We start from the raw sequence: 14624 nt of genomic DNA on the forward strand, positions 1-14624 counted from the left end.
CTTCCAATCTTGTACCTCACCTCCCGCCCCCCAAAAAAAGCACAAAAATTCACACATTTCTTTTTAAACTCTTCACGGATGCCCATGAAAAAGACTTCACCAATTCTAGGGGACAAGTATGACCTTTGTAGGGGGTTGGGGGAAAACGGACAGACATCTAAGCACAACATTTACCAACTGGTGATGGTATTCTAGGACGAAGGTAGTCTGCTGAAGCTGCTCGTGTTTGAAACACCTGTGACAAGGGAGGAGAGGGTGCTCTTTGGCCCAGTAAAGGTGTTGTAGGTTCCAAACTCCCCATAAGGCCACTCAGAAGATTGGAAGAAGCAGGTCTCTGAACTGGTGGACCCAGAAGTTCCTAAGGGCAGAAAAAGTCATCCCTGTGAACAAACCAAGTTCTTTTTCCTAGTCAGAGGCTGTGAATTATGGATTAACTTTTGGAAGCCAACGATGAATCTCCCTCATGCTCCACTGAAGGACTTGGCACATGTACATGCAACACACTTCTCTCATCGTTCAGGTAGCAACATTTGGTTTAAGTTAGTGCTACAAATATAGGTTAGATATTTTAGATTTCTATAGAAACTGAAGCCTGTAAACTGGAAATCAAGGGCTTACTTTGTTATCTTCAGCCACCTCCCCACCCCATGATGAGTTTAACAGCAACACAGAACTAGGTCTGGCAGCAACACTATCTTCGATTGCCAGGCCGCACGGATCATTCTCTAAGGCCCAAAGCTGGACCACTACACAAAACCAGTTCAAAGGACTAGTGTTGGGGCAGCCCCGGTGGCTCAGCAGTTTAGCACCACCTTCAGTCCAGGGCGTGATCCTGGAGACCCGGGATTGAGTCCTGCGTCAGGCTCCCTGCATGGGGCCTGCTTCTCCCTCTGCCTGTCTCTGCCTCTCTCTGTGTCTCTCATGAATAAATAAATAAAATCTTAAAAACAAAAAAACAAAGGACTAGTGTTCAGGACTCCAAGGCCTTGGTGTAAGATGGTGAAGTACCTGCAGGATGTTCTTAGGGACAGGCTGGCCTGGAATCTCAGCAGGGGACATCAAATGGCTTTCAAGGTTTCGCTAAAAAAGTCAAAGGAAAACTGGTTTTAACCTTCTTACACACTTAACTTACAGGTTCACCGGGGACTACAAGAAAGCATTAAAAACTCCCCAGGGAGTTGGCACTTAAGCAGAATGATATCCAAGGCACAGAAAACTAACTTAGATCCACTTGTTCCACTTGCTCATCACACAGGTCCAAAGATCTGGAAATGCAAAGAATCTTCACATGCACATGCAAAGTTCACTCAGAGACTCTCAGATGGTCTTTTCCTCCCTGTGGTAACCCTAGTGCATTTCACTGTTTCTAACACTGTGACCAAAAGAAGGGAGAAAGAAAATGGTGAAATAGAGGAGCACTCCTAAGAAGCCACAAGTAGGAAACTAATTTATAGATTTTAATTTTCAAGGCAACCTTTGCTATGCATTATCTTTGAAATAAGATTTATCAACCACAGATGGCAGTTTAAAACTAGTAAATAACACAAAAGTTTGGCCAGAATTGTTATATTTCAGAGTTTCATATTTCAGGAAATTTAAACGTTATTATTTTTAAACAAGCTGTTCCAAAATGGGTCTCACAGGGCAAAATTCAGATCCTCCCGCTCTTTATTCTTTTAATGCAGTAGCAGTTCCAACTGAAATTACCTCCTTCACTTTAGGACATCCTTGTGCCCATTTAGCTTTGCCTGAAGTGCTTTCTCTGGTACAGTTCGCCTTCCACTAGGTGAAGATGCAGAGGTCCACAGCAATGTCCTCAGGTGTGACAAAGAGCCCAAAGATAGCCCAGAGTTTTATTGCGGTTTTAGAATTAGGACTGCTTTTTCTTTTTCTTTCTTTCTTTTTTTTTGGTAAGTAGGCTTCATGCCTAGTGTGGAGCCCAATGCAGGGCTTGAAATCAAGACCCTGAGACCAAGATCTGAGTGGAGATCAAGAGTCGGATGCTCAACCACCTAAGCCACCTACATATCCCCTGATTTTAATAAGCGATGTCCTCAAGAGTCATTTAATTCCACCTAACAAAAATGGGCAGCTTTATACTACATGGCTTACTACATTTGGACGGCAGAGTCTCTACAATTCAATTTGAAATGGAGTTTAGATTGAACCAACATGTCCTATTTTGGTGATGAAACAGTATGATTGAACCTAAACAGATGGAGGCAGATCAGAAATAGTATACAACACACACACAGCCATAGTGATTGCAGACTTGATTTTAGAACAGACCATGACTTAACAATAACATGCAAGTCAAGCAATATTTTGGGATAATACTTGGTGTGTTTATTACATTATTTTCCTTGGTGCTTTCTTTTCTAGGTTTGTGTTACTTTTTGTGTAGCAACTTAAATTATATCATCATCCCAAACAGATGTTTGAGGCTCACTGCCTTAGCCACATATATTTCAGAGCACTAAAACCTCAACATCAGTTACCCTCACAGCCCAGGATTTCAAACCCCAGCATTGTATCTGAAACAAAATATTCAAAACATCAGGTAAATTATTGAGTTCCCTTGCTCCCACTTCTCTACTCCTTCACACTAAAAGAAGCTACTTACAAGATTTGACCCAAGCTACTTACAAGCACCCAATCACCAAAACACACATGAGCAAGAAAAAAGGATAGCTTGTGATCTTTTAATCTGGTCCTCATTTGAAAATATCTATATCTAATAATTCATTGTATGGAAATATCTCAAGTAATTCATTATGACAGTGGTTTAAGGGAAACATTCCCCTATAATTGGCATGGTGTGGTCAGATACAAAGAAATTAGTCTACTTGAGATGCCTCCTTTCAGAGGTAGATGTCAGTCCTGGCATTCAGGCCAGGAACAATGGTACCTCTGTTGGCATCTATCACCAACTGCTGGTCAAATATAAAATACCAGTTGCCTTCCTTTGGTACAAGGCACAATGAATCATGACCAACTTGTAGTTCCCAGAAGAGATGTTAGGAGAAAACAAGAGGCAAAACTCCGTTTAATAAATTTGCTGTAACTTAGCAACAAGAATAAATCTATTTTTTAAATGTTTTTTTCAGGTTTGCCCAGCTTCCTCTCTCACCTTGTATCATCAAGGGACAGCAATACTGACACAAAGGCCATGGCTGAGAGTCACCGCTAACGTGTTATGATAAAGACCAGTATTTGATACACACCTGTGTTTATTGACATGTGGTCACCGCATAACCCAATTTCGTACCCCAAAATGTTTTTACGAGTCACAGCTTTTTTATTTAATAAATTGACAGAATGCAGCTATCCTGAAAAATACTCATCATAGGTATTTTACAAATGATACATAGAACTGCCAACTGCCTAATCAAGAAAGCAGGTAATTCCAGGTATGTAACAGTGATTTAAAAATGTGAAAAGACTTCAATCTAAAAATATGGTGAGTTATTTTGGCTTAAGTAGCTGAATAAACAGAAAACTTTCTCTGAATTGCACTCAAAAAGATGTTTATATACCTTTTTAAGCAGCGACTTAAAGTTATATCCAAATCTTTCAATCTTTATACCGTCACCCACAAAACATATGGATTAACCACAGCTTGCTTTTTCTAGTAACAAATAGCACAATAATTAAAGAACACACAAAAGCATTAAGGACCAAATGACTATTAAAGAACTTCCAACTTACTCAGGATACCATTTTTTAAGTCCATTTATTATAGTGGGAAATGGAATAGAAAAAGGGAAAAGGAAAAAAGGCTGGGGTTTGTGCCAAATACTTACGCTGACTTTGGGCTGAGAAGGCAAAGTTCCACTTGCCTTCATGGTGCTCACTAGTTTGTTGAATGCAGTCATATCTCCATCTTTCTTAAGCTGTCGATTGCTGGTTACAGCACTCAAGGTCTCCTCTAAGTGTTCTGCCATGAAGGGAGTCGAATTCTTCACTTGCTGGTCCACCTTCAAGCCCTTGAGCCCTGCTTCTACCTCTTCCACTGACAGCACAACTCCTGAATGTGCTGAAAGATTGAGAAAATCCACATGAAGCCAAGCAAGTGAATATGTGGTAGGAATTCTCTTTGGCTACCATGATGGTTAAAGTGAAAATAATTTATTTCACAGCTGAAGGGAGGCTGTCAGAAAAGGCTGATGTCAAAAATAGGCAAACTGAAGACTCTTAAAACCATGGCTGCTCAGTGGAAATAAAGCCACAATTATGTACTTAGTAAGAGAGGGCATAAAATAAACCTAGAATGTTTAAATGCTAGAAGCTGGGGGACCACACCATTGGGTGTTGTGCTTTAAGACTTGGTAAAATCCTAATGTGCATCCTGCAGGAGGACCTCTCATAATGAGTCTTCTGTAGACCTGTTACCAGGGACAAGACTCCCAGGTAGCTCTATGTTAGCAAGACTGCTACCTTCACTATGGTCATTATGTCACTAAGGTTTATGCTGAGGGCACATGACCTAAGCAAGAACATGGCAGACTGGGGCAAAGGTGTGAGAAGCTGACAAGTTATGCCCAGGAGGACTACAGCATTGACTGGAGTGTAACAACCAGACTCTAGGTAAGGAGGAAGACTTGAAGGAGAAGCCCATGACTCACTGACTAGAGATTTCAAGGAGGTGGTACTGTTTGATAAAAACTATGAAACATTAAATAAAACCCATTGATTTAACTTTTAAAACAGCAGTATGTTAGAATGAACTGCCTTAAGACTGAGATGCACACTTCAAATGCCTAAAGCAGACTCTAATAAACACTTACAGCTTTCCTTAAGCTTTTCTTTATTTGCAGAAAGACTGGAAAGAAGAGGTTTTAAATCCACTTTGGCCTTCTGCAGCATTTCTAAAATATCCACTTTATTTTCAGTGTGGTCTTCCAGTGGGATAGGAGCAAAATAATTCCCCGAGTTCTGTCCAGGAGAGAGGATTGCTTGTTCCAGACCTAATATTACAAGTAAATATATTTGTAATTGATTGGTCCCAATAAAGCACTGAAATATATCAACAATATTAAATGGGCACAAATTAAAGGGTTTTCTTTTTGATATCCAGAGACCTTTTAAATCTTAATGGACCCTAACTAATGAAGATAAGATGAACCAGGTCAGAGAAAGCTTAAATCCACATTCAAAGTAAGAATTTGTAGCAATTTTACCTGCTAGTCTCTCCAGTTCTTCATGTGGTGTTGACCCAAGACTGCTGGATCGGCTTCCTGATCGGCTCGGATTAGAGAACCATCTACTGAACCGACTTGCAGAGACTGATCCTTCTCCCAAAACATCTTCTATCATCTAAAGGGAAAGACAAAAGGAGCTAAGATGATGGTTTCTAGGTGAAAAGGACAACAAGATTCAAATTTTAAAAAAAGGTCACTTACTTTGAAACTTCCTTTGGTGCTGCTGACCTGAAGGTAAACACCCGCAGAATTTATGATTTTCAACATCTTTAATTTTTCTTCCCCTCCAGGGTCATTTCTGAGTAACCCAAAGGTGGGCATTACTGACCATATACTTTCTAAGCATATAATGAAAAACCTCTGTGTCACAGAGTATGTTCGGCTTTTTATCCTTTGCCTCATTAGAAAGTCCATGAACTACTTAATGTTCTCAGAGGATATAGTTTCAAAATCAAAATCAGCACCACAGTAAAGCATTCCACTGCCAAGCTGATTAGTGGCCTTCAACTAAATATCAAGTATGGAGAGATGATGAAAGAAAGCCCTTGCTTCAAACTTCAACTTTCTCAAGGTTGTGATGAACATGATAAAATTCAATGGTGAGAATTTCAGAAACTAAAAAGTAAAGCACACAGAGATCGTAATTCCAGTCAAAGTTCTGAAAGTGTCAGAATGTGAAAGATGAACTTTAACTGATCTCTAATATTTGTTTGAACTTAACAGGGAGCTTGCAGGTATTTGTTTTCTTTTAAATCCAACCTCAATAGTTTTCAGTTTGGTAAGGATAATTAATTGATGTGCTATGATCAGAAATAATTTCAACACTATTTCATAATAGTTATTTCCATGATCGATCCTTAAAAACTAGATCGATACATTAAAAGGTATATTTCAATTCTACTCTATCACAAATCCAGTTACATATCTAAATTGATCTAATGCAGTATTCTTATCAATATTTAGAAAAGACAAAATAAAACAAATGTTAGTACAAAAAAATGAGGCATATCCTAACAGGCATAAACTTTCATTTTTATACTAATGATAAGCAGAAAATAAGTTTTCCTCCAAACTCGTACATAGGTGGCAAAGTTAGCAACTGTTTTATTTTATTTTATTTTTGCAACTGTTTTATCTAAAGACTGGAACCCACAATTTCCAGTCAAAATTCAGCAACGGGTTAAATTATTTTATTCTCATACGAATTTTTTCATAATGTACCCAAAGTAAGCCATGAAATACTTTTCTTGAACACAAGAATAAGAGATTTTAATCCATGACACTAATTCATTACTTGTGGTACTTCTGTTTCCTGAGGTATTATTCAGTTTCAATTGTTCACTTATAGACTCACACACCTTAAATAATGCTGACCTTCCAGTGTACTACTTTTATCATAATTAAAATATAAGAAGCATTACTAGCAAGTGTTTTACTGTGAAAAATTGAGAATTGTACCTAAAACATAACAACCTTAGGGATAAATAGGAATTATTTTAAAACTAAAAGCTATAGCCATGAAGAAGGTTTTAGCGTTGAAAAGAATTTGGAATTTTACAAATAGCAACAATATCTCTTTGCATTTTAATCCTTTTATTTCCTCTGATCATAGTGTATATGAAAAAAGTTAGAAGATACACAAAAAGAGCGTGAATATAAAGTATCTGGACATTTTCTAAAGATATGAGAGTAAGTGTTGAGAAAGTCATTTCCATATTTTGATCAGTGACCAACTTTGTTCCTGTTAAAGCTGTTCTATTATAAGCTACAACATAAACAGTAAAAACAAAGTTACTCTTACACACAAATGCCAATTTCAAGAGGCTAAAGTGTTTTAAGCCCCAAAGAAATCCTAAAAAGGATTTATCTAGTCAGTCATTTTTGCCACACAGCAAGCAGGGATGATCTACCAGCAGTTAGATTTCCTGTACCTTGGCTTGGTACAGAAAATGGAGAGGAGGACCTGCTGCTCTGATTTCCTTGGTCAAGACATGCTCTGCAAATGTGTTGTCAGCAGCCATCAGCTAGTCAAGAAGAGGAGCCTTATGAACTGTAATCTGGTATGTTTAAACCGTTCTTTCTACATTTTTAAATAACATTTTAAGGTAACTTATGACTGTTAGCCTGCTCCTTCAAACAAGGTCACTCAGACAAGCCATATTTTATGATTCATATTCTGTCAAACAGATACTATATTTTCTCTCAATTACTAGGTTTTACTGATCAGTGTTCTTCTTCTAGTACCTTCCACTTTTTTTGTGTGTGTACCTTCCACTTTTATGGAAATGTCTACAGTTTTGTATTTGTTTCACTCTAGTTTGATTTTTGGGATTTGTAACAAATGTACTTAAGGCTATACATTTTCTTCTGAGCATACTTTTGGTTACGCCGCCAGGGTTTTTCTACGCCATGGTCTTTGTTCATCACTCTAAACAGTTTACGATTTCCACTTTCATTTCCTTTTTCTTCGTTCAACATAATAAGCACCTGTTATATGTCAGGCACTGTAATAAGGCTCGTATCCTATCTAAAATAAACTTATTTTTAATTATTTAACCAAAATTACTTGCACATGTAATCCAAATGTTCAGTTTGAGATTTTTATGACTTTCAACTTATAATGTGTAGTTATGCCAATAAACATAACCTAAAATATAATCTGTTTTTATCTATTAATACCTAACACTGGCAGAGCTTACTGAGTACCATGTACTATTTCAAACACTTTATATAATATTTGTCAAGTGATACTCAAATCCTATCTAGTTATTACTTTTCTTAATTGGTCATTTACTGAGCATAGTATTAGAGTTAACAGCACATTCAAGGGCATTTGTTTTTAACTGATCCCAGTTTAGCTTTTAAGTGAATCAATCATAGAATATATACCTTAATGAGCAGGACCTTCATGAGAAACATGGAGACCTCCTAACCTAGTATCAACTATTGCTCAAGCTTTAGCCAAATTTTGGTTGAGGGTGAGGGCCAGAAGATAAGATACTGTGAAGCTCCTATACCTCCTTTAATGCTTTAGCGGCAGTATAGTTATGAGGAATTAAAAACAAAGATCCTTAACTGAAACTGCATGAATCAAAATTCAGTATCTACAACTGACTAGGTTGTGTGACTTTGGCAAGTTATTTAAGCTTCTGTGCCTGTTTCCGCATCTGCAAAATGGAAACAGTAACCTAATTTACAAGGGTTTGTGAGGATTAGATGACATTATTATATGTAAAGCCTAAAGCAATCAGCACTCTACGCATGTTACCTATTATTAAAAGTTTGGCTTTGAATTCTTCCTCTATGTAGGCACATGGGTTAAGTCTCAGAGGTGCTCACATTTGGAGCTAAGAAGAGGCTTATAAATTCTGACCTTTTCCTGGGAAAACTTCACCTGAGAGAGTGAAGGGGAAAAATAAGTGACTAATGTCTCCTCAAAAGCAAAGAATTTTCCACCAAGGAAACTAAGCTTCTGTCTAAATGCAACCCTTCTGCTCACGGTGAGCCAAAGGACTATTACTGACCAGCTGGCCGTCAGTGAGATATCTGGCTAGGAGCCTTACAGCTAACATTGCTGCTAGAACTTAAGGAACAGAACCAACCACACAGCTGTCAGTTGATTTAGAGCCACATCGCACAAGCTCCTGAAGGATGCTCTAGACAAATGTACTCTTGGACAATATGGAGACAAGTTCAGAGAGTCAAAGTAAATGCTTAGAACTTTTATAGCAATTTGGCACTGCCATGACTTTTTTTTTTTTTTTTTTAATTTTATTTATTTATGATAGTCACATAGAGAGAGAGAGAGAGAGAGGCAGAGACACAGGCAGAGGGAGAAGCAGGCTCCATGCACCGGGAGCCCGATGTGGGATTCGATCCCGGGTCTCCAGGATCGCGCCCTGGGCCAAAGGCAGGCGCCAAACCGCTGCGCCACCCAGGGATCCCGACTTTTGTATTTTATACTAAAGTATAGGTTCTCATGGACTGGAAATATAACTTGTGTCTCTCATCACAGAGTATTTCAAATGCTACCCTGGAACTCACCTATAACCCTATTCCTAGCAGTGCTATGTTGTGTCTGCTCTTCTATGCTAGGTGGCCATCTTTTGGGGACTGGGGCCACAAATGACAAAGGAGACGAGCCAGTATTATTTTGTTGTGTCATGCCCCGTTCTCTCTGCTCATGCGATAATCAAACAAGGAGCTGCTACAGTTAAGACGAAGAGTCATTTAAATTCCACAAACCACCAATTTTAAAGGACTGTCAAATGTATTTGCTGTAATTGGTATTGTAATTGGGACCTCTAGAACAGAGATGCTTTTTGGGCAAATGTGGGTTTTTTGTTTTTTAAAGGGGGAGAGAGAGATGGGGAGGGGCAGAGAGGGTATCTTAAGCAGGTTCCATGCCCAGTGTGGAGCCCCTTGTGGAGCTCAATCTCACAATCCTGAGATCATGACCTGAGCTAAAATCAAGAGTCTGATGCTTAACTGACTGAGCCATGCAGGTGCCCCAAATGTCTCCAAAAATTGTTTCATCACGATTCTATGCATTCTTTCAACAACCACAGAACAATCTCATTTCTGTATGCACAGGTCAGAGTTCTAGCTTTTCTACAACCTGTTGAGGCCACAGTAATCCCTAAGGACCAAAGAGAATATAGGCGGCGCAAGGGCAGGTAGCAAGTGAAGATTTGGAATGTCTTACGGTTTCTACTTTGAAAGTGGAGAAAAGACTGGACCTCAACGGTTTAACAGCAACACTGATAGTATTCCAAGGTATTTTTCACTAAAGGTTTTCAGAACCATCACACCACAAAGTTACCACTTAACTAGTCAACCTTACCCAAGGAATGCAGATCAGCATGATGCTAATCACCAGTTATAAAAATCCATCTCCACAGAAACAAATACTTAACTACTTAAAAATAAAAGCAGATGATGTTCTTCACATCTGAAGAATTCTCAGTCCAACGCTACCAGCCTAGAAAAAGAGGTAACTGGTACAGAATTCTCACTTGGTCATTTCCACTAGGCCTCTCAAAGCCACGAAAACTCAAATGATACTTAGGAATAAAAGCCAAAATTCCCCAAACATCTAGCAAAACAATACTTTAAAAAGATACTTAATACTCAGGTCAAATTTAACCATAGTTGCTCCACCTCGTTTGTTAAGTGTGCTGCTACACTCACCGAAGCCAAGCCTGGCACTTTATCAAGGTTAAAGAACTCATTAAAGTCAAATTCTCCTGGGGACTGCTCAGGCAAGACGGCGTCCCTTGGCACTTCCTGATCAGCAGCAGGCTCCTGTGCGAGGATGACCTCCACCTCATCCTCTTCGGCCACTCCTCCATTGCACTCGACTATGCCTGAAAGCAAAACCAGGACAAAAATAGTCTGATCAAGTGAACCGCTCTAGACTTATTGTGTGGCCTCAGCCATCATCACATGTGCAAAAGAGCCACAGACAACTTTAAAAGCAGACCTGGTGTGCCAATACAGCATGCAACAGCACGATTCCTTTCCTATGGCTAAGGGAGGAAAAAAGCCTTAATAACAAGCCAGAATGCCAGCACAGTGCAAGAAGGATGATGCACATTCTTTTTCTAATGGGATTTTTTTTTTTTAAAAGATAGTTTCTGCAAGTTTCTTACTGCGTAAAAATGGAACCAAATTAATTTGCCCCTGCCTTCATCCGTGTATCTGCATTATCATTCTAAATCAGGGTTTGGCAATCTAAGGTATTCATGTGAAATCTAGCATGAGGGCAATTTTCACTTGCCTTCAGGTTGGCTGTAGCTCATACTTCAAGGCAAAGCTTCTGGGAAGCCTGACCTGCTTATTCGTTTTTACCATGCCCAGAAAAATTAATCACTGCCTTCTTTATAACCTTTATGTTGTCTCTCAGAGTACGTTGTCTCTCAGAGTATTTATCACACTGTATTGTAGTAATTGTCTTGTGAGACTGAGCTCTCTGAAGACAGGTAATCTGCTCTAATCAGTTTTGTTTTACTCTGTAGTGCCTGGTAAATTTAAAACCAAGTATCATTCACAGTTATTGTTAGGATATGAAGGTAGGGTGTAAGTGAAGCTACCAAGTGTTAACATTTAAGGAATCTAAGATCTTTGTTTTAGCAGGAATATGGGCAAAAGGCAAAATCCTTGGGATAAAAAATGTTTTTCTTTCAAATAAATGCACTGTAAGATACTAGACTTTTTGATTTGAAGAACAGAACTCCCAAAGTGTCACTCTGCAAAACCACCTATGTAAGAGCGGCCTGTAGTTTCAAGATCTACAACAGATAAGAAAGACCTTCGCGGTGGCAGAGGGGAGGGGAGGGAAGGATTGCCATCTCCTGGGCCCATCCCTTCTTAAAAGTCCCCAGTAGTTACCTCAGTCTCGTTATTTTTTTATTTTTTTTAAGTTTTATTTATTTATGATAGTCACAAAGAGAGAGAGAGAGAGAGAGAGAGAGAGAGAGGCGGAGACATAGGCAGAGGGAGAAGCAGGCTCCATGCACCAGGAGCCTGATATGGGATTCGATCCCGGGTCTCCAGGATCGCGCCCTGGGCCAAAGGCAGGCGCTAAACCGCTGTGCCACCCAGGGATCCCTCAGTCTTGTTATTAATCAGACCAAGAGATGCTAAATGCTATCAGTTGCTTTCATTCTAGTAATGCTTCAAAAGCTAGACAGCAAAGCAGGAGACTAGGACTAAAGGGCTTGTCTCAATACCAGCCAAATGGCAGAAACTTCAACCCTAAGATGGCATCAATACCGTTCTACACCATGCCGTGTGTATTAAGGCAGCACCATTCCTCCACAGGGGCAGCTGCCACTTAACCACCCTGAGCCTTCTGGAGCCTAGGGCAACCAGTAAGACAAACTTTGTAAGCCACGGACAAGGCAATCAGCAGTCTCTCCATTGGGTTAGCACATGCTTACTGCCAAATAGAAGCAGATACTATTCCTTAAAGACTGACATTTACGTTTGTTTATTTAATTTATTTATTTATTTATTTATTTATTTATTTATTTATTTATTTATAAATAAATAATAAATTTTTTACTGGTGTTCAATTTGCCAACATACAGAATAACACCCAGTGCTCATCCCGTCAAGTGCCCCCCTCAGTGCCCGTCACCCATTCACCCCCACCCACCACCCTCCTCCCCTTCCACCACCCCTAGTTCGTTTCCCAGAGTTAGGAGTCTTTATGTTCTGATATGTCCCTTTCTGATATTTACTACCCATTTCTTCTCCCTTCCCTTCTATTCCCTTTCACTATTATTTATATTCCCCAAATGAATGAGAACATATAATGTTTGTCCTTCTCCGATTGACTTATTTCACTCAGCATAATACCCTCCATCCAGTTCCATCCACGTTGAAGCAAATGATGGGTAATTGTCATTTCTAATGGCTGAGTAAAGACTGACATTTAAACTAAAATGACTGCTTTGGTGGAGATAGTAGCCTCACTTTACAAAGAAACAGAGTCCTGGAAAAATGAACATTTCAATAGCCTGATCAATGCCCAGTGTGTATTCTTGTCCACTAGAACACTGTTTCTCCCTGACCCACTTTACCTGGCTGAAGCTGCCTGCCCACCTTAAACTGATGAGGAACATTTTGCTGCTGTTTTGGGTCCCAACTTAAGAATGAAAGGTGGAAATGAGGGTCTGTATTTGGCTCATACATTTGCAAAAGAAACTTTAATATATCTTCTATTCCTCTTATTTTGTGTTAATGTGGAACATCTCAACAGATAAATAGCTTTTGCAAGCTGTAGCAGTGTTCTATATGCAATTTTATGCCACTGTCAAGCTCTGGAAAGCAGATGGGGGCCTGTCAACTGAGAATGGGTCTAAGTGGGTAGGGATGTGTACTGGCAGACAAACACAACTGGCCATTTATGATAATACACTCAAAAGGTAGAGACCCAGGAAAGAGAACTAAGGGGAAGTTTTATCACGTTCAGAAGGCCCACATACTTTCATTAGAGAGAACACAATTTTTTTTTTTTTTTTTTTTAAGACCGAAAACATGCGAGCTGTGCAAGGAGGGGCAAAGGGAGAGAGAGAGAATCTTAAGCAGGCTCCATGCCCAACACAGGGCACGATTTCACAACCCTGAGATTATGACCTCAGCCAAAAATCAAGAGTCAGACACTTAACTGACTGAGCCACCTAGGCACTCCTAAAATGTTCTTTTCAATCAATGGAGGGTTTTAACCATATCTGACTTCTTTTTTTCCCTGGTTACATGTGTTAATGCATATTCAAATTGTTTTATTACCATTTATACATCACCTAGCACTGGGCCCCATGTAGAGTGAGTAGTTCATTACACATCGTTCTTAAAAATCATACAGGAAAGGAATAGGTTTGCTTTGTTTACTGCTATACTCTCAGCACTAGGATGTACCTGCAGAGAATGGCTACATAAAAAAATTCCACAGAGGGGTGCTTGGGTAGTTCAGTAGGTTAAGCGTCTAACGCTTTGATTTCGGCTCAGGTCATGATCTTGGGGTTGTGAGATCAAGCCCTGAGTTGGGCTCCATGCTTGGCGGGGTGTCTACTTGAGATTCTCTGACTCTGCCCCTTGTCCTGGCCCCACTCGCTCTTAAAAAAAAAAAAAAAAAAATTCCATTGAAAGTTAGAATACAGATACAAAAATGGACTAAAAAGCACTCATCCCCCCCCCCTCCCTTTCATTCTTGTAGCCAAGATGAAATAATGGGATACTGGTTTATCCTAAATACACTTGCTAAAATAGCCTGTGGACCGTCTGCAATTAACTATTGGGGTGAGTGAGCTAGGGCCCCTGGATTTCACTTGAGACTCTGCCATGAAATCCATGTGACAGGGTCTTAGGTTGTCCCCTCTTTCCAGGTCTGTCTCTGTGTGTATAAGATAAGGAGGGGACATTATCACACCATTTGGCTCATCCACTTGTTGATATAATATGAATGGGTGAAATTTAGATTACACCTCAGTTGAGAAAAACATGTGCCTTCCCCTCACATACCCAGCAGCAGCCTTATCTTTATCATTATGTGAAAAGACCATGCTTGGCTGGTACTGCTTTAGCCTGAGAATGACACAAAGGCATGTCTCAAATGCTATTTAAGAGAAATATCTCGCAAGTTACCCATCACTCTTCTGCATCACCCCAGGGAACAATGTGTAACAGCATAAAGATAATGATGATGTCTATTGTGTCTTAAAGATACTTAAAAAAAAAGGGGGGGGGCAAGTGATTTCTCTCTTTTCCCTAAATAAATTCCACTAGCTCACTTTCTGCTTAAATATATTTTAGCCTCATAATTTTAAGGTGGCACTGATTAAACACTTATATTAAAACAGTTTTCTACTTTTGTTGACTAGTATCGGCCAAAAGGTGTTTTCCAACTAAATCTGAAAG

General features: G+C 39.5%; 1 protein-coding gene across 15 annotated transcripts in view; it reads right to left on the reverse strand.

The window, feature by feature from the left end:
* EIF4ENIF1 (eukaryotic translation initiation factor 4E nuclear import factor 1) overlaps window positions 1-14624 on the reverse strand; it is a 48365-nt gene that overhangs the window by 9913 nt on the left and 23828 nt on the right. For 7 of the 15 annotated variants that reach the window (XM_072803322.1, XM_072803325.1, XM_072803323.1 and 4 more), the window contains exons 7-13: window positions 10392-10567; window positions 5403-5429; window positions 5181-5316; window positions 4788-4967; window positions 3804-4036; window positions 1009-1080; window positions 175-358 (exon numbers count right to left, since the gene is read on the reverse strand). In XM_072803322.1, the coding sequence (XP_072659423.1) occupies window positions 175-358; window positions 1009-1080; window positions 3804-4036; window positions 4788-4967; window positions 5181-5316; window positions 5403-5429; window positions 10392-10567 (1008 nt within the window). The remainder of the gene's footprint in view (window positions 1-174; window positions 359-1008; window positions 1081-3803; window positions 4037-4787; window positions 4968-5180; window positions 5317-5402; window positions 5430-10391; window positions 10568-14624) is intronic. The other 8 variants (XM_072803328.1, XM_072803326.1, XM_072803318.1 and 5 more) reach the window with 4 other exon arrangements.

This window comes from Canis lupus, chromosome 27 (assembly GCF_048164855.1).
Source record: "Canis lupus baileyi chromosome 27, mCanLup2.hap1, whole genome shotgun sequence".
Taxonomy (NCBI): domain Eukaryota; kingdom Metazoa; phylum Chordata; class Mammalia; order Carnivora; family Canidae; genus Canis; species Canis lupus.